The sequence below is a fragment of the Schistocerca cancellata genome, chromosome 1, assembly GCF_023864275.1.
Source record: "Schistocerca cancellata isolate TAMUIC-IGC-003103 chromosome 1, iqSchCanc2.1, whole genome shotgun sequence".
In the NCBI taxonomy this organism is placed as follows: Eukaryota; Metazoa; Arthropoda; class Insecta; order Orthoptera; family Acrididae; genus Schistocerca; species Schistocerca cancellata.
In genome coordinates this window covers 357,216,733-357,242,180 of record NC_064626.1, presented here as the reverse complement: position 1 = coordinate 357,242,180, position 25,448 = coordinate 357,216,733, and the positions used below count along the sequence as shown (strand labels likewise).

Below are 25,448 nucleotides of genomic sequence, written 5' to 3'. Positions count from 1 at the left end.
GTACATGTGGTAAACATGTGTCCCAATCACCATGCTTGGAATCTATGTGCACATGTTCTATTCTCCCATTTGTCTGTGAATGAATTGAACTCATCTGTAACTTCCTAATACACAACACACGGCATAGTTGTTTCATTAAGTCTGAGACAAAATTTGTGCCTTGGTCCATAAGTATGGTCTCAGGCACCTGGAATATTAATATCCAGTTGTTTACTAACATCTGTGCCATGGTACTAGCCCATTGGTCTGGCATTGGTACCATTTCCAAAAATCGAAAAAAATTACTGATGACCATGAGAACATACCTATTTACTACAGGTGTTTTATTAAATGCCAGAGGACATCCAACCCCAACATATTAAATGGACTGGATGCCTCTGATAACCTTTCCAATTGCACTCTCTGATTGTAACATGTTTCATAATGTTGGCCCTCTGCACTCATGTCTGCACAGTCCTTAACATGTTGTTCCACGTCATGCTTCCTGTTCCTCCATCAAAACTGCTGTGCTACACAGCTGTCTGTTGTACATTGCCCACCATGTCCTGATGACATATGGTTGTGAGCTTGCTGCAAATCTTCCTTCTGAAAACTCTCTGTAACCACTACATGTGGTCCACACTTCATCGTTCTACACAACAAATCCTCGTGCATAATGAAATGTGGCTGTGACTTAAATGCCTGGCACTCATTCCTTGCCTGTGCCCACTGCCACTCTTCAGTGCTCTTCCAGAGCGTACTTAATATTGCTACCCTGTGGCTTAACAAATCTGCATTTGCATATGGTCTCCCTGGCTTATGGATCACCTCTTACTCAAATTCACTAAGCTTAAGTGCCCACCGAGTTTATTTACTAGATAGCTATTTCAAACCCAGCAATCATTTCAATGAGATATAATCTGTCATGACCTTAAACTAACTACCATACAGATAACACCAAAAATAGGTAATACCAAATATGACTGCAAACATCTCTGTCTCTTTAGATGAGTAGTTACACTCTGTGTTGTTTAACTGACTTGAAGCATGAGCTATCAGATGTCACTAACCATCTACCATATGTGCCAAAACACAACCAACTGCCTCATTTGAAGCATCATATGGAAGGATAAACTCTTTCTTGAAATCCAGAGAAAGTGATACTGGATCTGAAAATGATATTTCTTTCAATTTTTCAAATGTTTCCTGACATCCCCTTCTTCATTAGCTTGTCCAAGGGTCTGGCTATTTTTTCAAAGTCTTTCACAAACTGTCTATAATAATTACAGAGGCCAATGAACTTCTGTACTTGCTTAGTTGTTTGTGGTATCAGATAATTCTGAACTGCACATGTAAGATGAGGATCAGTCTGTATGCCACACTCACTAATCGAGTGCCCCGGATAGTTTCCATAAGTTTGTGCAAAATGGCACTTGTCCACACTTAACATTAAATGTGACAATCATAGTCTACTAAACACATCCTCCAAATGTCTCACATGCTCTGGTAAATCCTTTGAATACACAATTATGCCACTGAAATAGACTAGAAAAGTATTTGGCTTTACTCCTCTCAGTACCCCATCTAACAACTGTTGAAAAGTTGTCAGTGCATACTTTAGTCCAAAGGGCAAGTATTTTCAATGAAAATGTCCTGCTCGGATGGAAAACACTGTTTTTGGCCTATCTTCAGGTGCCACCTCCAATGATGGTATCCACTGCTGAGGTCCATAGTTGTAAAGAACCAATACTACCCAGATTATCCATTGTTTCCATGATGTTTGGAGTTGGATAAGCACCCAAAATGGTTCTTGCATTTAGATATCTGTAGTCACAGCAAAATCTGTTATTCTGTGTCTGATCCGCTGACTTTTTTTGGCCTGATGACAATATTTGCACTCCAGTGACTATCACTCGCTTCTATGATCCCATCCCATAGTACACTCATGCTCATAAATTAATGCTCTGTTGAGCAATTTGTGGGTTTAAATCACCTCGGGGTATGACCATGCGGTGCATTTGACCTGCGGTCATCGCACGATGGTGCTGGCAGCAGTCCACGTACACAGAGATCTGTTGGTGTATGTCAGAGTATGGTGCAGACGTTTTCAGACGTGCTGATGGTGACTGTGTGTTGAAAATGACTCAAAGAACATATATAGATGACGTTATGAGGGATAGAATACTAGGGCGACTGGAGGCTGGTCAAACACAGCAGGTCGTAGCACAGGCCCTCTGTGTGCCACAAAGTGTGATCTCAAGATTATGGCAATGATTCCAGCAGACAGGAAACGTGTCCAGGCACTACAGTAAGGGACTTCCACAGTGTACAACACCACAAGAAGACCAATATCTCATCATCAGTGCCCGCAGATGGCCACGGAGTACTGCAGGTGGCCTTGCTCGGGACCTTACCGCAGCCACTGGAACAGTTGTCTCCAGACACACAGTCTACAGATGACCGAACAGACATGGTTTATTTGCCCAGAGACCTGTAAAGTGCATTCCACTGACCCCTGGTCCCAGGACAGCCCGTAAAGCTTCGTGTCAAGAACACAGTACATGGTCATTGGAACAGTGGTTCCAGGTTGTGTTCACAGACGAGTCCAGGTATTGTCTGAACAGTGATTCTCACCAGGTTTTCATCTGGCGTGAACCACGAACCAGATACCAACCCTTTAATGTCCTTGAAAGGGACCTGTATGGAGGTTGTGGTTTGATGGTGTGGGGTGGGATTATGATTGGTGCACATACAACCCTGCATGCCTTTGACAGAGGAACTGTAACAGGTCAGGTGTATCGGGACGTCTTTTGCACCACTATGTCCACCTTTTCAGGGGTGCAGTGGGTTCCACCTTCCTCCTGATGGATGATAACATACGGCCCCACCAAGCTGCCATTGTGGAGGAGTACCTAGAAACAGAAGATATCAGGCGAATGGAGGGTCTGCCTGTTCTCCAGAACTAAACCCCATTGAGCACATCTGGGATGATTCCATCCTATTATCACCATTCCCATGTAACCTATATCATGGTGGCCCCAGTCTCCTCTTTCCCATTAGGTCCAGAATGATAACAGACACATTCACACTGGTGTCCACCACAAATCTTTGTTTCCTGCCACCAACTAAGACCACCAAGCTACATTCTGTCTGTGTACTAACTTGTCCCATATTATGGTCAATTGGGTCTGCCTTCCTACAGTTGAAGCAATCCCGTTTACGTTTAATGGCTGCTTTCCTTGCCAGTGCTTTCCACCCTTCCTACCTCTACACTCAAATCCCCGGTGGCCCACTATGCCATACACATAGCACTCTGGTTGCTTACACTTCTTCCTCACACACCCCTCCCAACCACATCCATAACACTTGCATCCAGAAGCGAACATGTGATGGTCTACTCTCTGCTTTGTGGCCATATCCACCTACTCTATAAGTGTTGCGATCCTAGGAACTGACTCCAAGTCCTCTGGGTTCTCCATCCATACCCTCTGTGACATTACAGCATGTGTATAATGTGGTGTCACCGCCAGACACCACACTTGCTAGGTGGTAGCCTTTAAATCGGCCGCGGTCCGCTAGTACACGACGGACCCGCGTGTCGCCACTGTCAGTGATTGCAGACCGAGTGCCGCCACACGGCAGGTCTAGAGACACTTCCTAGCACTCGCCCCAGTTGTACAGCTGACTTTGCTAGCGAAGCTACACTGACAAATACGCTCTCATTTGCCGAGACGACAGTTAGCATAGCCTTCAGCTACGTCATTTGCTACGACCTAGCAAGGCGCCATTACCAGTTTATATTGTGATTGTACTTATGTATCATCAAGAGCGATGTTCTCCAATTATGGATTAAAGTTAAGTATTTCACCATCTGCGTCCGTTTCTCTAAGTTCTAATTTCCTTGTCATTTTCCAGACATCACGCCAGCCTGCGTGAGCTTAAACGCGTGCCTTTTGGCTTCCTCCAAACCCCGTGAATTGGCTCCTGCCAATTCACAACACATAATGCAAAAAAACATCTGCCATTCCATTTTCTGCCTCCTGTAACAATACCCTATTAGCTTCAACATTCTGGGTCTGTACATATGTCTTTTCTTATACCTTAATAGCTTATAATTAGAGCTTGACACTGAAGATGTTAAGGAGGTATTTTTACTTTTAGGTATTTATAAATATCATTTATATTATTTTTACAGTGAAAATGTAATGTTTTATTTAAACTATATAAATGTTAATGGATGTTAACGGATTCTACCTGAGAACACTTCCACAGGCTCATTGCACTGCACTGACAATGTACTTAATTTCTCCCAAAAAATCACACACTGTTCTGCTTTCAGTACCACTGAGACAACCCTGCACAGCCCACTCCTGCAACATGATACCCAACGTATGCTTTGACATCCACTGCCAAACACATATTAGCACCATATAGGGTTACTTCATATGCCCACCCATGTGCTTCTGCATCATCCATAATTCCTCTAATGAAAATTGTTGTGTCCTCTGTTGCCTTGCCCAAGAAGTTATTAATCAGCACAACCACTGCCAGGTCATATGGAATAGAAGGCACTCTCAATCTGGACTTACATTCCTGAGCTCTGATTGTGTCTAATCATGACTTCCTTACGAGCCTCTAACTCATGATTAAGTTTGAAATTTCTCCCCTTCATGCTTTCAAACTGCTCTGTTAACAACTGCACCTGCCGAGTTAAAGTAGCAGCTGCATCTGAGGTAGTAGCATGTGTTTACAGCTTTTTGCATACTCTAGTTCCACCTTCAAGCAACTTATTTTTTTTTTTAAACAAGAGAAGACAAACTCCCATTCATCTCTACATACACACAAAAGAAATGAAATCACAAATTAATTCCTTTGGCAAATCATCACCCATCTACACTCAGTACAACTGCTAGACAGATGACCAGTATGCCTACATACAAAATAAGTAGCTGCTACAGTATTAGTACATGGCAACTCATGCCTCGACAAATTGAAAAAGGGACACTTCACTGGCACTAAATTATCATGTCTACCATTACCTCTAAACAAAGGTAAGTCCACAGTTCCTGTAGCTTCACAAAAGTAAGTCTAGCTCACACAACTAACTCTGACAATGAGAGCAAACATAAAAAACAATGTAAGTAAAACTTAGACTCACAGCACCACATTATGCTGAGATGGTACCTATGTCAAATGCCACTGCATCATTCACCACTCACCAAAACCAACTCTCCCACCAAAACTTAGTGTTGGATGCAGACAGACACTTTCTGGTGCAATGTATTGTGTTGGAAAGCAAAACTATCATATCCTGACACCAAATTGTTATAACCCCCCAAGCTCAGGGACTGCAATATGTTAGAATGACCAAGATGTATGGTTTGGGAGAGAGGAGTGACTCACGCCGAAATGTGCAGAGAAACACATGCAAGTGTCTCACTGAACTTCATTACACTGAAGGTACAGAGCTGGCCCTGCACTGAACTCGGCAATCACATCACGAACCATGCATGGGTCAGCACCAACATGAAATGCTGTAATCTGCAGCATCAATATCCAGTCTTCCAGTCTTGCGGACATAGCTATCCTACTTGCGCCATGGCTGCATGTGTTGACTGTGCCCATAGCCCGGAACATGGCTGACTGTTCCCTCAAGAGTGACTCGAGGACCCCATGTAGAGTGCCGAAGGGAAGCAGTTGACTGCCGTCATTACAGTGATGCTTAGCAGCTCTGTCCATCCGCCCAGGCCACATCGTTCAGTGCCTGTAGATGGCTCTGCACCAGGAGGCCACTGGTTTATGCCCTGGACCCACCCTTGCAGACAGAAGCTTGCAATCCACTGGACAATGCCATCCAGAGAGTGGAGGCTAGCAGCCCTCGGTGTAGCTAGAAGGAGCAACAAGCCCTGCCACAGCAATGACACATCCGTGCAGCAGAGGTTGAAGGTAGCTTCAGCGGGCTAATTGGCCACCGATATCCAGCACCAAAAGGTCATCATGGTTGGCCTGCAACTTAAACAATTGTCATTCTCTCAATTTCTAGACACAGACAAAATGACAACACAACTGCCTGCTTTGTGCCTCCAAACTCACTTATTTATTCGCCTTTTCCCTATGCCTGGGACATAGTTCCCCTGGAGGGGACAAGTGGAATTCTCATGGCTAATTACAATGTCAGCTTTCCTCAGCCCACTTTGGCTCCTACACACAGGTCACTGCACATCGTTGTAACTGCAACAAATGGGTTCTTTATAGCATACTGGTGCCCTGTGCTACCCTGATTACTGCACCTTTTTATACAGTGCCCGCTGTGCCATGTCTTCTAGCCCGCAAGTGGTGTCATAAACCTGCTTTGCAGAATCGTTTGCAAAATATCAACATCACACATGCCTGCCATCCGATGTGCCAACTGGTTCTTTAACCACTACCTCCCACCCATAGCTGCATGAAATTTACAAGAATTCCCCCCTGTACTTACTTGTGGCACAGTACAGAACTGTAACGTTGGCTGTATGGTTCAGTACATATTAGATCGCAATCTCTGTTACAATGTAGGACTGAATAAATTGTCTCTAGCATGGGAACCATGAATTTGTGGACATAAGTTCATTAGACTTTTTTTTTTATCCTCTCATCAATGAATCCCTAAAGTTTGTGCACGGGGGAAAAAAATCAGTCTGTATAAGTGCACCCATTTATTTTTGTTTCCTTGTATCCAAACTGTTTTCCATAAACTGACAAAAACACTGCAAAAATAATTATAGAACAGAATGTTAGTTGAAATATATTCTTCTTCCTCATGTCTAATTACCTTAAATAACACATTTTCCAATTACATGACAGCAAGAGTTGCTGAACTGACATCAACACTTCAAAGACAAATTACTTAACTTACCCAAGATGAAGATAAATTCCTGAGAATGTTAGAGTCAGAAAATCTATAGGAACTGAGACAAGTGATGCTGTAGAAACAGATTCAAATGCTGCTGACATCACACACCCTGTAAAAATATACATTAGTTAAAAATCTCTAAATGTACTACATATCATTACTATGTAGTAATCACACCTACCAAGAGCTGTTGCTGATATGGCACTCAGAATAACTGGTACACAGAATAAAAGAAATCCTCTCAGCCCTCCTTGTAATCCAACAATCCAAAATATAAGTGTTGTGTACATAAATGGCTCTATTATTGTACGTGGAAGCTGGAAATTAACGTACAAACATGAATTCATTATACTTCACAGACAAATCAACTAAACATTTAGTTTCCTTTCAGTATTCACATATACACTTCCATGCACGCACACATACAGGCATATGCGTCCCCCCCCCCCCCCCCCGCCCCCCCTCCCCACCACACACACACACACACACACACACACACACACACACACACACACACACACACACGGAGAGAGAGAGAGAGAGAGAGAGTTTAAAAGCTTCTTAAGTGTGCAACACGAGTTGTTAATTTATAGAGCAAAAACCACAGGTTCGTTATTAGCAAGCTAATTACTTTACAAGGATTACATTACATTACATGTGTGACTCAGTTAAGAATTCAAAACAAACTAAAATGATTACCAGTATAAGCATCTTTGATATATAATATGGTCCTGGTTTGTACAATCCACTGCTTATTTCACGGAGCAAAATTGGTATTTCACTTGGAAATGTATGAAAAACACCATACGAAAAAGTGAATATAGTTTCTGTAATGATCAAGTACATTAGACCTTGAACATTCTGGATTCCTCTTTGATCAAGTTTAATGCCCACATATGGCAAAGCAAGCAGCAGAGCAATCATCTGTAAAAAAAAGACATATAACTATAACATGTTTCTGAACAGTGTGTTCAAATATTTTCAAACAATTTGGATATAACATCATACTGCAACCTGGTGACTGGGACTGAAGTGTTACTTTAGTCAGACAAGCAATGGTAAAAGATTTTTGAACATTGTAGAATATACACGTTAGAATTAGAACACAGTTCCCTCAAACTCAAATGCACTGTCTGCAACACTGCCAACTAATATCTAACAGATGGCAACATTGTTCAGAAATCGCTGAATAAATTATTACAAAATCTTCAAGAAAATATCTGTTACAACAATCTATTTTTGCATTATGTCAATCCCTTTTCATAATCACTTTTGTCACTCTTGTACATCATTGATACTGAGGACTGTGCTCTTGTTCCCACTTTAGACACACATCTAAACCACTGTAGAAGTTACGTGTGAATCACACTTATAATGCCGAATCCTGATGTTATGTTCTTTTCTCTTTTAATTCTGAAAATGTTATTCATTTGTTGACTCATTCATCCAGTTCTGACATGGCAATCTGGAACTGCACCATCTGTTATGACTTCAACTCCTGTGAATAACTAATTTTTCCCCCTTTGCTCATTTCTCAAAACTTTCCTCATATAGATTCATTACTCAACATAAAGTTTTGATATGATTATTCTATTGCTGCACATAATTTTATTGGGAAATTAGTTAGTTAGAAATTACACCTAAATCTTCAATTCTATTACATGACATAATAAGAAAAATATTGTGAGCTAATACATATTTCTAGGAAGCATGGCACTACTAGTTATAAAGACTGGTAGTTCAACTTTTAACCTATACTCATTTCCATGAAACTAATTACTTTACAAAATTATTAATATTAAATTATTATCTATTGAGATTTTTCCTCAAAGCTCATTAGATTCTGAACTTTGAGATTGTACTTTGTTGCTCTATTTCTTTTTTTTTTTTTTTCTTTTTTTAAAATATCTTTCACTAATTAATTAAGCCACTAATTATCAATTTGCATAATTTATCTATAGGTAGAATATCAGTTAGTCATCATTTACTGTTGTCATTACATCACACATTAAATGTAAGAAAAGATAATTACCATGTATAAGCCTATTCTTATGGAAACATCAGTCGAATGGCGGATCAGGTCAATAAAAGTTCTTCTTGTCAACCAATAAACTTGTGTTAAATGGTGTGGCTTACGCCTGTAAAGGAGTAAAAGATTCCAAGTTAGGATACAAGTGAAAAGTGAGTATTCTGCAGTTTTTAACAATCTGTTCATACTTACAGTGACATGTAGTTGCCAAATTCATGGTCTTGCTGGAAAAACAATATTGTGCAATTAATGCATCTCTCATGTTGCTACTGTTTATTTAAACAATAGTTCTCTAAAGATAAAGACCCTTAAATATAATTAGGCCTATTATTCTTCTAATAAATTATTTTTATGAGTATTCACTTAGAAATACACTTTGTAAATGGCAAGTGATATAAAACAAACCTCATGATAAAATTTAAGACCACCATTTGTGTATGAGACAGTTTTGTTTTCAAATAATTCTTGATTTGGTAACAAATATTTCTGGTTTTGATAGCTAGAAGCTATTTGATCTGCTATATACTTGCTGTAGGGAGATTTTTCAAATTCATCACAAAGCCATTCTATTTTTCTTGAACATTCAGCTTCTTTGCCAGGAACTATTGCCAACTGAGAGACGTAAAATTCTGCCTTGTTAAATGTAGTTGGACACACGAGACCTAAACTGTAAACAGAAAATAATTAACATCAGACCTTACATCATATACTATCTGAAGTGTATGAATCTAAAAACTTAATAACAATTATAAGCACTTTCATAAAAGACATTACTGTAATGGCCACATGCATCAATGGAAAAAAGGAAAAGAAACAACCAAATCAGAGAAGGTGAGGTACTGGCAGAATTAAAGCTGTGAGAAGAGGTCATGAGTTGTGCTTGGGTAGCTCAGATGGTAGAGCACTTGCCTGCAAAAAACAAAAATCCTGAGTTCAAGTCTTGGTCTGGCACACAGTTTTAATCTGCCAGAAGTTTCAGCCAAAACATACTTCATAAGTAATGTATACTAAACAATTAAAGATCACTTAGAGGACTCACAGTAGGAGTTAATAATGGAAAGGGATGACTACAACACCCTGTCACACTACAATACATGGTCACAATGTAATGCTGTCACAAGTAAATGTGCCACCAAGATCTGTAGTGAATGATAGTAATGTCATTCTGAGCACAATATCTTACTCACTGGGGTATGAGAATGGAGGGAGGGGGGTGGGAGGGGGGGGGGGGCATGGAGACCCCTGAAGTCACCTGTGTGTGCTGTGGGGCTGTGCAAACATTGTTTTGTATGTATTATGAGTTATCTGATGCAAATTGTGTATGATCAAAGGAACATTTTGCAAAAGGGAAAAACTGAATGAAACAGTGCAGTTGTTAAGACATTGATCTCATATTCAAGAGGATGTTGTTTACTATTTAGGTTTCCCATGGTTTTCCTAAGTCATTTCAGGCAAATGCCAATGTGGTTTTTTCAGCAAGGCCACAACTGACCACTTGTCCTACCCAAATAAAACCTACTTACATATTTTATGTGTAATGTAATGTAACCAGCTCAATGATAAATTTGAAATCTTCTGATACCAGTGGGTATTGATAGTTTTGTTTATGTAAAAATAAATTCATATAAGCACACAATTATAAAAGTTAACTATTTCGTTTTTAAATATTTATGTATGTTCTATGTATTTTAATCATGTTGTATTACTTTACATAAAATTATATAAATTCATATTTGTTAATTTTGCTGAATATGTATCAGCAATTTTCTCTGGCAAAGATGTTAACTCTTTGTTTCAAATAGGATCTTTGTTCCTCTTTGTAGTGGTGGACTTGGTGGGGATGGGTTGTAAAAGGAAGTTGAGTCGTTTGTGACACTACAGAAAGCAGAGTATTGGTTGTGTTTGTATAAATTGTCTCAGCACAGTATGTGAAATGTTGCACAATACAAATGAGTCAAAATTCACATACTTTATTTCATTCAGTATACTGAGAATTACCCAACTTCCACAATATTTTCACCAATTAAGTTTCTCCTTACTAAAAGATGACCAGCAGGTTTTATCATGCCTCTAAAGAAGATGATGAATCCATCATCAAGATAAACAGTTAAGTAAAATTTCACCTTTTCACGTGTGGATGTGATCTTCTATGCACCTCACTTTAAATTAATGACTATCGTTTGGTCTGAAAAAAAATTATTGAACACATAGCACTGAAGAGGAACGTCCCACTGTCTACATTAGAAGTATTTATTTTTATTGTATTACAATTACAAGTCTTATATCATTGTGAGATTAAATAAAAGTCACCTTTTAAAATGCTTTGCTGCTTCTCCAACATCACCATGGAAAGCAACACGGCCACCAGCCAGCAAAAGGACTTCATTAAATAAATCAAAAAGCCCAGAAGCAGGCTGGTGTATTGTACAAATGACAGCTTTGCCCATCTCAGCAAACTGCCGCAGTTTTTCCACCACAACTCCAGCACTATAGCTGTCTAACCCTGTTGTTGGCTCATCACAGAACAGAAGGAGTGGGTCTGTCAGCAGCTGCAAATAATTTTTTCTCATATTGTATAATAAAGCTAATCTGTACATCTAGCACAGTAACTGACAATGAAAACTGAGCTTTACTCTTATTATAAAAGGAAGCTTTTGAAAAAAAGCAATATTTTAGGACTATAGAAAACAATAAACATCACACAATGTATATTAGCTGTTTTCCTTCAATATGAGTTAGTACTATCACATAATTGATAAGTATATAGTAGTAGATTAAAGCTGCTGAATTGTGGTATTACAAGAGTAGTTGAATTTCTGGAAGTAGTATATTTTCTGCTGATTAGGTGGACCTTGATTTTTAGCCAGCTTATGTGTAAATAAAAGTGGCAAATGCTTTTGATAAATCAGACAACAATATATTCTTAACTACAGATTGCTATAAATACATGAATTCATCTGTGTGACAATGTATATTTTTAATTGTTCCAGGGTCCTCCCTCATAACTGTATCTACAGAACATATGCGGATGAACAAATAAGCATTTCATATAGCCATTTAAGTTCTTTTTCTCCTTAAATGGATTGAAGCAGATGGAAGTTGTTGTTTTGTATTTTAATTTTCTTAGTAGAAAGGTTGCCTGCATAACTGGTTTTTTTTCACTAGGTAGTATAAGTATGTAGAAAATTTCTGGCAGGATTTAAATAATTCAGGAGTAAAGGAGACCACTCGCTGAATAGCAGAAGTGTTGAGTCATTGATAGGCACATGCAAAAGAGGAAGAAAACTACCTGGCTCTGGGAATAATTCCTTTGTCTAGCTAGAAAACAAGCACAAACACATACAAACACACACACACACACACACACACACAGATACATTTATGTCCATACATCATGATGATAATGTTTGGTTTGTGGGATGCTCAACTGTGTGGTCATCAGTGCCCATACAAAGTCCCAATTTTTATACAGTCTAATTTTTTTTCGCAGTCCAATCTAGCCACAGTCATGAATGATGATGATGATGATGAAATGATGAGGACAACACAAACACCCAGTCCCCAGGCAGAGAAAATCCCCAACCTGGTCAGGAACTTAACCCAGGACCCCTTGATCCAGAGGCAGCAATGCTAGCCACTACACCACTAGCTGCAGACCCCCTACTTCATGTTGGCTGGACACACAATCAAGTTGCTAGGAGGACCAAGTATAGCCTCTTTGTTCATTTTTAAAAATAATATAAACAATCACTGCACATGTGAATCAACACTAAACTCACAATGGCTGCTTACTGCTATATCACACAATACTGTTACTTACAAGGGAAACTCACCATCACACTCACCTCAGATTTAGTGGTAAGAGGGCCCAGTGAACAGCCCATCAGAAATTGAATATAGATCAAGGTTGAAAACAAGAAGAAGGTGCACTGAACAGTGAAAAAGAAAAACAAAATAGAAACAGTCAATCGTCCAACATAACAAGTGCAACACTGAGCTCAGAAAATGAGCAACAGCATTGTGGTTAAGTGGTCACAGTGTTGGATTAACAAGCAGGCAAGCCATGTTCAAATTCCCAAGTGCCTTTGTTTTATTATTATTATTTCACTGTTCGCTGTATTCAAATTTGTGTCTGTGTAGTGGTGTTAAGTCCATTTGCAACAGCAAGGTGTAAGGAAGGGACCTATAATGAAAATTGATTCTGCACAACTACTCTAGTAGCAGCTGAAAGGAAGTGGCTTTTTAATGGGAACAGCCAAGCTTTTGTGACAAAGCGACAAGACAACCTAATCCTCCATCAGAAAATGCCTGGTGTGTCATACATGGAATTAGTGATGGTATACATGTCATATGATAGGACCTAATTTGTATGGTTGGTGAGTGAGTGAGATATGCCTCCTTGTCCTATTTAGGTATGCATAGGAATGTGAATACGATCACTCCCAAAGAAATGATGAAAACATAATAGTTTGTCACATAAGCTGCAACAAATAAATGCAACAGTTTTACAATCAAACACTTTCTATGTGTTGTGTCAAAATGTATTTTTTTAATGGTTTTGAAATTGTGTTTCATTTTGGTAACATTTTTTTAACAGTTTTGAATCTGAATTCCATTTTGGAAGTTTTGACTCTTGAATTCCTTTGTTGAAACACAGTTCATGTCCATTTATTTGTTGTTTTCATTTCTGTGAGACGTCTAGGTGGTATCTCGCCTGCTCTCACTACCCATCACATTTATTTGCATTGGTAATGAATTCTTACCACATAACTTATATTCTGTAACCAGTGTATAATATGACAACTGCCAAGGCTACAGAAAGAGAATAAATGTTTCAATGACCGGGCAGACAGTTCATAGAGTTGTGGGGGAAGAAAAATAATAGCATGGGAGGATTTAGAACCTGATTCACCCACTTTGCAGTCCATCATCGTGACCACTTAACCCTGATACCATGGCTCTTACATTCCACCCAGTACTGCACTTGCTAAGTTTGGACCATTCATTGTTTGTATTTTGTTTCTCTTTCTTTTTTTTCCACCATCTTCCTGTTTTCATGCTTGATCTTTGTTCAGTTTTTGACAGTCTATCTGATGGGCCATATTACCACTAAATCTGAGGGGGGGTGCAATGGGAATGTTCCCTTGCTAGCTAAGGTTGACAATAAGCGTAAACATTCAGGGGTAGCATGAAGTCATCTGACATTTACCAGTCAGAGAGGAGTCAAGTTAAAGCTTTTTAAATTATGCTCCTGGTTAAAATTTATGCCAAAAATCTTATATGAAAATCAAAGCCATGCAACAGTTCTATAGTTTTGAAATTCTGAGGATTCTGATATGCTCTGCAAGTTACCACTTTCCTTAAGAAGCATTTTCCAATGAACAATTCTGGAGTGTCACTGGGCAATTAGGCTGTAGGTCATATCTATGTAAGGTTATGGATATTCTCAAGCTGCAAGTACAAAACAAATTTTGATGAAGTATTGTCAGCTCCTATAACCACCACAGAATTCGAGAATAATACTGTACCATTAAAACAATTCATCTCACTTTGACAGTATCTCAGTTAACCTACTAAAACACTGATCTGTCAAAATATGTAAACTATTGAGCAATATCCATAACTCAGCAGTGTACCAAGGTATATTCCCACAGAGAATAAAATGTGCCGCAGCACAATCTAAAATGTGAGCCTTTACAGACTGATTTCTTTTCTTACAATACTGGTATATCAAAAGCAATCAAAAATTTGTCACACACTGTAATATACTTTGAACACTTCAGCATTTTAAACAAAAGGCAATTTGGCTTCCAAAAGAAAATCATCTAAATAGGCAATACTAGTATCAGAAAATGTTTAGCAGTACAGCAGCATTGGCTTATTAGGTAACCTGCTGAAATGCTGCCTCACCAACAGCAAGCAGAAAGTAATTTTGGAAGCTGTGGACTGCAAATAAGGAGTATTTGTTGCACCTTATCATACAGTCCAACAGGATTTTGTCCTAGGTTCATGTTGTCTTTGATTTATGCTAAAAATCTGCCTGCAGTTAGGAAAAGTGATGAGTTCAAATCTACTGTTTTCAGACAACACCGACATTGTAATGCAAAATTTCGAAACCAGTGTCACCAACAAAATTTTATCAACAGAATTTAACTGTCTTTCAGTTAACTTCATTTCTGCCAATATAAGCAAAACAAGTTTTACACAGCTTTTAAGAAATTACAAAAATCCAGAAGAATACACAGCCTCTTCAATAACCAGCATTCACAAAGAGTTGATACCACCAAGCTCCTAGGCCTTCACTTAGACTGTGAACTAAACTGAGAACATCACATACTTCAAACTGTGAAAATAATGAGATCAACTGCTTTGTAATGAGAGTGCTCTTGGATACTGGAGACCAAACAGTCACCCAGGTAGCTTATTTTGCATATGTTCTTCTAGGGGAAATCTTCTATTCTCAAAAAATCTTCCAACAACCAATCTCTCACAAACTTTTTAGCCAACTGAAATACTTGTTACTACGTCCCAATACATTTTTTCTCTTATGTGCTTCATTGTGAACAATCCAATTCTCTTTGAAAGCAACTCAGAAGTCTACATGCATGAAACTAGAGATATGAATGATATATACTGCCAATCAAAAAATCTATCACTAGTACATAAAGGTACTAAATGTAAGGTATTTTGCTCCTGCAGTTATCTTTGGTGTAATTAGTCAAGTAGCAGCTAGATTGATAAACAGGGATGCAGCTGGACTGCTGAGTTAGGTAATGGAGTAGTTTTGAAGTATACAAATAGCCTGAGTGCTGAACAAATAAACAGAAAAGTATGTGTGTATGTTAATGATGTTCTGTTCACAGTTAGTTGGTGCACTGCTGCAGAGACTAGTATGCATATCAAATGGCAAAGATAAAAACAGAATCTGTATAATAAGTGAAGTAAGCAAAAGAATGTGTGTTTGTATCCATTCTGTGGTAAAGAACAATTTGTAGTACAATTTTCAGTAAATGTGGCGTGATCCTCACCTCATAGCCAACATACTGTGTGAATCAGTAAACTACCTGTTTAGTATTTATTACCTTGCAATGATACCTTAAAATTTTTGATGAATGACTGAATGAATGACTGGACAATGTTCGGTGAAGAGGTGTGTGGAGAGAATAATTCGAGAGAACAAAACCAAAATTATAAAGTGATTATGACAGAACTGGCAAAACATGCCAGTTACAGGTGGAATGATACCCACTGTTGAGTGAAGGAGCAGCATTGTGGACCACAGAGATAGATCACAGTGTTTTTAATAAACTATAAGGGGAATCAAAAAGTTTCCTTTGACAGTGTTGCTGCAGTGTATATGCAACACAGCATGACTCCAATGTGAGTACATAAGCAATGTCATGGAGGCAAGGGTTCAGAGTGGCATTTGTGTCTTTCCAATGTCCATGTAATAAATGTTGAAACATGAACTATGGTAACATAATTACCATACGTGTCAAAACAGGAACTATGTGCTGTTAGTCCTTTCTTGGCTGCTGAAGGACAAACACCAACAGACATTCAGTAGAGAATGAAGAATGTATATGGGGCAGCATGTCATTGAAAAAACTAAATTTTGAAACATTGCAACAAGGAGTGCTTCTGTTTCACGATAACACATTTCCCCATATCGCAAATGTTGTAACACAGAACTCACGTGAACTCAATTGGGAGACACTTGAGCCCTATAATCCTCATCTCCCCCCATGTGATTATCACATTCATGGTCTCTTTAAAATAAAATAAAAAAGCCTTGAAGGATGAACAACTCCAGTCAGATGAGGATATGCAGCAGGCAGTTATGGACTTCTTCACCCAGTAGAACATGGTGTTTTACAGCTACCTTCATCCTGGGATGATTGCCTCGATGTTCATGGTGGTTTTGCTTGTTTGGTATACCAGTTCTGGATGCCTCAGTGTTCATGGCAGTTCTGCCTGTTTGGCATACCAATTCTGGACTAAACAGCTTCAAAAAGAAACTTTTCTATTGCCCGTTATATGACTTGGGTAAGTGAATATATTCTCAAGATTGAAATGACAGAAGTAACAAGAACACCAGGGAGCACTCTTAAGCAGTGCAGAGGATGCAATGCCATACAACAGCACAGCAGCAACAGTTTCAAAATAGTTAGAAGTTTTCAAAATAGCAAGAAGTAAGTCTGGATGACAAAAATCTTAATTTTGCCAAGCAGTGCTACAGTAGAATATTTGATTAGAACAGTTATATTCTTGGAGTGTGGAATATCATGTGATGATTCAGTGTGAACTGTGTTAGAATTGTACCTTATGTGTTTATTCAAATTGTTAAGCATAAACTATTATAAACCCAGTACAGGTCAAACAAATGAGAAGTACAATAAAATCATTTGGGAGAAAAACATAGAGAGAACATGGTGAAATGTGTAGAACTGCATTAGAGAAATTAAATTTGCTGAAGAAATTCATGGAAGAATGGAAGAGGCAATAGTTTAGAGAATGAGACAGAGAAAGAAGAACAAGGCCCAAAGGAGGCAGCATGACAAGCACAATGGAAGGCATTTGGGAGGGAATAGGATGAACAAGGACAGTTGAGTAAAACAGGAGAAGAATATCACAAAAAAACAATAAAAGAACTTGAAGGAGTTTCATTGCCATAGTCTAGTAAGCCAGCAGAAGATATAGTGAGTAATGAGGAATTAGAAACTGACAATAAAGAAAGTTCTGCCAAATTGCACAGTGCACTAGAAAAACAAAACTAAACTGAAAAAGTTGCATATACAGGTGAAGAAATATGACTAGTATAGATTTAGGTCAGGAAGAAGGTTTGAAAGAAAAGAGTGTAACACAAGCAGGGGACAGCAGTGTAATCAAAATGGAGACAGAATGAAGGCTTTGCTAGAACTAAATTTATGGTGTGAATTTCATATTTGGAGTGGACTGGATGACAGGACAACAAATAGAGGTTAATTTTGAGAAAACGCTGTGAAGATCAGGAAGGGTGGAACAAAGCAAATGCTTACATCAAAAGAGGAGAAGACTATAGTGGATACAGAAGTGTTTACAAGGATATATTGCACTGCCATAGAAGGAGACCCTTGGAAGTGGGAACAGATAGCTCATGTAAAATACAGCAATTTGAGATTACATCTGAAAGAGGAAAAGCACATAGTTGAAGAGGAATAAGGAGGAAAAAAAGAAGAAGAATGCACATTTGAAGAAGAGGAGATTATCAGGAAAATCACAGAAAATGACAGCAAACTAGAATAAAACAGACCAAAACACTAGAAAAAGAAAGTAAACAGAGGAAGTTTTGGTGAAGAAAGAAGAAGGAAAAGAAGATGAGATTGGGAGCCTGAACAAGACACAAAATTTACAACCATTTCAAAAATATCACATATGTTCCATGGAAGAAGAAGCAGAACATATTTTATGGCATGAAAAAGAATGGCAGGAAGAAGAGTAAAGGCAGACTGCAAGCCTCATTATGCTGTAGTTACAGCCACACACAGTGGTGTTTAGTAAAAACTGTACAAGTATTCATGTTATTTTGCTAGCAATTGCTTAGGTGCAGTTGCTTTACTTTGAGTTTTCAACACACTGCATGCCAATGGCAGAAATAAGTCCAGGCATTAACTTTGTGCAGGCATGGGTTAGGGCTGGCCGTTTCCAGCAAGAGTGAGAGCAAGGTCATCAACACTGCACATGTGCGAGACCACTCAGATAGTCCCCACACATCTGTCACACATCACGCGTATAGTGATGTAACGCATGTTGCTACTGTGATTGAAACTTCGCTTAAAAGACGCTGGGCAATATTGTATGATTGTAGGTTGAGGCGGTCAGAAGCGGCTGCAGACCATAAACATGCCTCGCACTACCCGCAGGCCAAGTTGCTGTGCTCTACGCAGCATACACAGCCTACGCTAAGTAGGTAAATTCTCATCCGCCCTCTTTCAAGCAAAGTTTGAATCACAATAGCAACATGTGTTACATCACTATACGCGTCTTTTCCAGAGCGTTCGACACACAAACAAACACAAACATACATACACACAAAATTCTAGCTTTCGCAACCAACGGTTGCCTCGTCAGGAAAGAGGGAAGGAGAGGGAAAGACGAAAGGATTTGGGTTTTAAGGGAGAGGGTAAGGAGTCATTCCAATCCCGGGAGCGGAAAGACTTACCTTATGGGGAAAAAAGGACAGGTATACACTCGCACACACACACATATCCATCCGACATTATGTCTGCTTGTGTCTGTGTATATGCGGATGGATATGTGTGTGTGTGCGAGTGTATACCTGTCCTTTTTTCCCCATAAGGTAAGTCTTTCCGCTCCCGGGATTGGAATGACTCCTTACCCTCTCCCTTAAAACCCAAATCCTTTCGTCTTTCCCTCTCCTTCCCTCTTTCCTGACGAGGCAACCGTTGGTTGCGAAAGCTAGAATTTTGTGTGTATGTATGTTTGTGTTTGTTTGTGTGTCTATCGACCTGCCAGCGCTTTTGTTTGGTAAGTCTCATCATCTTTCTTTTTAAATATATTTTTCCCACGTGGAATGTTTCCCTTTATTATATATATATATATATATATATATATATATATATATATATATATATATACCTAAAAACAAAGATGATGTGACTTACCAAATGAAAGTGCTGGCAGGTTGACAGACACACAAACGAACACAAACATACACACAAAATTCAAGCTTTCGCAACAAACTGTTGCCTCATCAGGAAAGAGGGAAGGAGAGGGAAAGTCTAAAGGATGTGGGTTTTAAGGGAGAGGGTAAGGATTCATTCCAGTCCCGGGAGCGGAAAGACTTACCTTAGGGGGAAAAAAGGACGGGTATACACTCGCACACACACACATATCCATCCACACATATACAGACACAAGCACAAGACAAGATGTCTGCTTGTGTCTGTATATGTGTGGATGGATATGTGTGTGTGTGCGAGTGTATACCTGTCCTTTTTTCCCCATAAGGTAAGTCTTTCCGCTCCCGGGATTGGAATGACTCCTTACCCTCTCCCTTAAAACCCAAATCCTTTCGTCTTTCCCTCTCCTTCCCTCTTTCCTGACGAGGCAACCGTTGGTTGCGAAAGCTAGAATTTTGTGTGTATGTATGTTTGTGTTTGTTTGTGTGTCTATCGACCTGCCAGCGCTTTTGTTTGGTAAGTCTCATCATCTTTCTTTTTAAATATATTTTTCCCACGTGGAATGTTTCCCTTTATTATATATATATATATATATATATACCTAAAAACAAAGATGATGTGACTTACCAAATGAAAGTGCTGGCAGGTTGACAGACACACAAACGAACACAAACATACACACAAAATTCAAGCTTTCGCAACAAACTGTTGCCTCATCAGGAAAGAGGGAAGGAGAGGGAAAGTCTAAAGGATGTGGGTTTTAAGGGAGAGGGTAAGGATTCATTCCAGTCCCGGGAGCGGAAAGACTTACCTTAGGGGGAAAAAAGGACGGGTATACACTCGCACACACACACATATCCATCCACACATATACAGACACAAGCACAAGACAAGACAATATATATATATATATATATATATATATATATATATATTAGAGGGTAACATTCCACGTGGGGAAAAATATCTAAAAAGAAAAAAAGATGATGAGACTTACCAAACAAAAGCGCTGGCAGGTCGATAAACACACAAACAAACACAAACATACACACAAAATTCTAGCTTTCGCAACCAACGGCTGCTTCGTCAGGAAAGAGGGAAGGAGAGGGAAAGACGAAAGGATGTGGGTTTTAAGGGAGAGGGTAAGGAGTCATTCCAATCCCGGGAGTGGAAAGACTTACCTTAGGGGGAAAGAAGGACGGGTATACACTCGCACACACACACATATCCATCTGCATATACACAGACACAAGCAGACATTTGTAAAGGCCTTTTCTCAGGCTTCCAGCCACATCCAGTGGTTTAAAATCCACGAACTTTCTGTTGAGTTCTCAGCCATTGTCAAGTGGTGACTGTCTATTGACTTCTGCTGCCATCCTTATGTAGCCACACTGTCTTCAGTGATGTCACTGGTGGCTCCAGAGCCGTATATGGTAATGTTTTCATGGTGCACTTGCCATGCCAGCTTCAGCTTTCCGATGGCCGGGTTCCAAGCTGTGCTTACCTGCAGACTTCCATCTTTATTGAGGGAGTGGTCAGAAATTTTTAACTCAATCGCTACTTTTATAATGCTGTCCCTAAAATTAGTAGTCCATGTAACAACATATCTCTCAGCAAATGCAATACGGTGCTCGTTATCTAAAGCATGTTCTGCCACCACTGATTTCTCAGGATAACGTAGGCGAAAACATTTTTCGTGTTCCACACAGCACTGTTCAATAGTATGTACAGTCTGTCTGATATAGAACTGTCCACACCCACATGGTATTTTATGTACTCCTGGTATGCTGAGCTCAACATAGTCCTTCACAGGCCTTGTTAGCTGTTGAATTTTAGTTGGTGCCCTAAAAACCATGTCGATTTCATACTTCTTTAGAAGCTGGCTAATCTTTCCTGTTATTGAACCACAGAACGGCAAGAATGCAAGCTTCTTCGTGCCCTGCTTGGAGGCCTTCTGTTTATGTTTCTTTGGCAAGATGCCTTGTGAAATATGGTGGTTGTTGTAGCCATTTTCTTTGAAGACTTTCCATAGGTGGGTAAGTTCTTTCAGAGTGTTCTTAGAACAGAACTTTTCTGCGAAGGGTGGTGATAGCTGGTAGCATGCAGATATCGGTGTGTGTGAGTGGGTTTCTGATGAACATTGTTGCAGTCATCTTGATGTTGAAGCTCTTTTGTCTGTGTTTGCTTTAACAATAACATATGTTTTGAGTGGGGTCTGCCTTTAGCAAAACACAATTTTGTTTTTTGTCCCACACATGTTTCACTGCAGTTGCAGCATCATCAGTGGGTTTTTTATTATTATGGCTGTTAAACATAAGGAATGTTCTTTACTGTTTAAATACATATAAATATTTGTTTCTAAATAGTAATTACAGGTTTTTGAAGAGTACATAAAATTGTGTATTCATACCTTCTTATCACATGGTGTGGTTTTCCTGCTATATTACTTTTTTTCAGTGATTTTTTCTTTACAGTTTGTCACCTGTAACTATATACAACTTAATGTAGGCAAAACATTTACGCAAAAAGTATGATTTCTAAACTGTTACGGCTATGCCTCAAATTAATAATTCACATGAAAGGTGTGTGTGTATGTGTCTGTGTGTGTGTGTGTGTGTGTGTGTGTGTGTGTATTTATTTACATTATGTTTCCCTTATGGTTTCTTTTTTCGTCATCTTCTTCATTGTCATGTTCTATGTATTGAGTTGTCACTGTCATTGTCACTGTCACTGTTTACCAGCTGTAATAACAAGATGGCAGACAGTGGAACAGTAGAAGGTGTGAAAACAAGATGGCAGACAGTGGAACAGTTGAAATGTCATTAGTGGTTGTTTTGAATTTCTGAGAGAAGATTGTGTGTGTGTGTGTGTGTGTGTGTGTGTGTGTGTGTGTGTGTGTGTGTGTGTGTGTGTGTGTGTGCGTGCGTGTGTGTGTGTGTGTGTGTGTGTCTTTGTATGTATGTGTGTGTGTCAATGCAGGTCTGATGAGGGAGTTAGTTGCAGAAAAAATAAGACACATAATACAGAAAAACAAGAACAACATACTGACAGGAAGAAAAACTGAAGAAGAAAAAACATGCAGAAAAATAAAACACAAACTTAAAAACAGTGAGGCACTCATGAGATCAGACATGGGCAACACAATGATAATAATAAAACAGGATGAATACAAAGATAAAACCTTAAAATTTCTGGAAGACAACAACATAATAAAGGTAACCAGTGACCCAACACAAAGATACCAGAAAAACACACAAACACTTCTAAAAAATATCTCACACATATTCACAAAACAGAAGGCGAAATGGCTGAAACAAAAGAACCCCCAAGTACCCACACTAAACAGCCCAATAAAGCTCCACAAGGAGGGCATTCCAATATGCCCGGTTGTCAATTTCAGAAGTGCACCAACATATCACTTAGCCAGAGAAATCCACACATACTTACAGAAACATTACACATACACAAATAACAGAAGCATACACAACACCGAAGAGCTGATACAAAAAAATCAAAGACACCAATGTACCCACAACAGCCACACTCACATCATTTGACATCACATCCATGTACACCAATATCCCCACCACAGAAACCATCAGCATCATCAAACATCAATAAGAAGAACAGGCAGAAATCCCCAAACCCCACATAAAAGCAATAGCTAGCATTCTAAAAGTAATCACAGAGCAAAATGATTTCTCATTTAACAATCAGTTCTACTCGCAAGAAGACGGACTTCCAATGGGGTCACCGATTAGTGGACTTCTAGCCAACATTTTTGTTAATCACATTGAAAATAAAATATCTGAAACAACAGTAGGACCCAAACAATACCGGGTAATATATTGGTATCATTATGTAGATGACGTCATATGCCTTTTAGATGAAACACCCAGTCGCATCCAACAACTCCATAGTGATATGAACAAAGTCCAGCCAAAAATAAAATTCGCTTTAAAAACAGAAAACAACAAAATGTTAAATTTATTTGACCTCACAATACACAGACACAACAACCAACACCAATTCTCCATATTCCAAAAAGTAACCACCACCAGCACAGCCATTCACAAACATTCCAATTATCCGACTACACACAAACTAGCTGGTTTCCAATATATGATACACAGACTGAACAAAACTCTACTCACTGAAAGCAACAATAACAATGAATTACAATCAGACAAATAGCTGTAGAGAATGGATATGACACAAACACTATAGATAAACTGAACCAAAAAATTAAAACAATATTAAAAGACACCCAACACACAAAAGCCTTCTGACCAACTTACAAACACAGGAAACACATGAATAAGAAACACCCACAACAACAAACAAATGGTTCATTCTCATCTACAACAACAAAGCAGCCCACATTATAGGCAACATACTCGAAAAACAAGGACTAAAAATATCCTACAGGACAGACAACTCAACACAGAGGAAACTAAGGACAACCAACACAAGCACAGACAAACACAACACATCTGGTATTTACCAACTAATGTGTCAGGACTGCAAATCAGTTTGTACAGGACAGACAAGCAGGAACTTTAATACCAGATACACAGAACACAGAAGAGCATTAAAAGTAACAGCTGTCATTCCACATTTGCTGAACACCTTATGGACAATAAACATACCCCAACAGACATCTAAACTGATTTGAACATTCTTAAATGCAGGAAGAAAATTATCAAATACAAAAAGCTATAGTTGAAGGAAAGCAAGTAATAATAATAATAATAATAATAATAATAATAATAATAATAATGAGTGTTTGGCATTGGTGGCCAGACCCCTTGCGGGGCAGTTCAGCCGCCGCTCCACAAGTTCTTTAACACCACCACGGCAACTTGTGAGTGAATGAGGATGAAATGATGATGAAAGACACACAACACCCAGTCATCTCGAAGCAGAGAAAATCCCTGACCCCGCCGGGAACTGAACCCGGGACCCTGTGCACAGGAAGCGAGAACTCTACTGTAAGACCACGAGCCGCAGACAGCAAGTAATAAATGAATACACATCTCTCTGCAATGGAACTCTGTTCTCTGCCCTCAAGGGATTATTAGATAAAACCAACCTATAGAACTCCCCCCCTCCCCCCCCCCCATACAAACACACACACACCTACCTCTGAGAAACTCAAAACAACCCCCAATGACATCTTCAACTGTTCCACTGTCTGCCATCTTGTTTTCACACCTTCTACTGTTCCACTGTCCGCCATCTTGTTATTACAGCTGGTAAACAGTGACAGTGGCAGTGACAACTCAATACATAGAACTTGACAATGAAGAAGATGATGAAAAAAGAAACTGTAAGTGAAACACACTCTAAATAGACACACACACACACACACACACACACACACACACACACACACACACACACATTTCACATGAATTATTAATTTGAGGTATAGCCATAACAGATTAGAAATCATAATTTTTGCATACATGTTTTGCCTACTTTAAGTTGTGTATAGTTGCAGGTAACAAACTGTAAAGAAAAACAGTCACTGTAAAAATGTAATACAGCGGGAAAACCACACCATGTGGTAAGAATGTATGAATTCACAATTTCGTGTTCTCTTCAGAAACCTGTAATTACAATTTAAAAAGTAGTATTTATATGTATTTAAACAGTAAGGATAATCCTTATGTTTAACAGCCATAATAATTTTACAAAACCACTGATGATGCTGCAACTGCAGTGAAACATGTCTGGGACATAAAACAAAATTGTGTTTTGATAAAGGCAGACCCCACTCAAAACATATGTTAAACACTGTGGCTTTCTTTCCGACGGATGAGGACATCTAGAAAAGGCAAGGCACCATCTGCTTCTACTTCCT

The 25,448-nt window shown here is 39.0% G+C and overlaps 1 protein-coding gene across 1 annotated transcript in view; it reads right to left on the bottom strand.

Annotated features, from left to right (window-relative positions):
• The window catches only part of LOC126174249 (protein scarlet-like), a 341,327-nt gene that overhangs the window by 4,859 nt on the left and 311,020 nt on the right, over window positions 1–25,448 (bottom strand). Inside the window, exons 8-14 of the mRNA XM_049921020.1 lie at window positions 11,211–11,449; window positions 9,306–9,567; window positions 9,093–9,124; window positions 8,904–9,009; window positions 7,571–7,795; window positions 7,053–7,188; window positions 6,875–6,980 (exon numbers count right to left, since the gene is read on the bottom strand). Coding sequence (XP_049776977.1) covers window positions 6,875–6,980; window positions 7,053–7,188; window positions 7,571–7,795; window positions 8,904–9,009; window positions 9,093–9,124; window positions 9,306–9,567; window positions 11,211–11,449 — 1,106 coding nt within the window. The remainder of the gene's footprint in view (window positions 1–6,874; window positions 6,981–7,052; window positions 7,189–7,570; window positions 7,796–8,903; window positions 9,010–9,092; window positions 9,125–9,305; window positions 9,568–11,210; window positions 11,450–25,448) is intronic.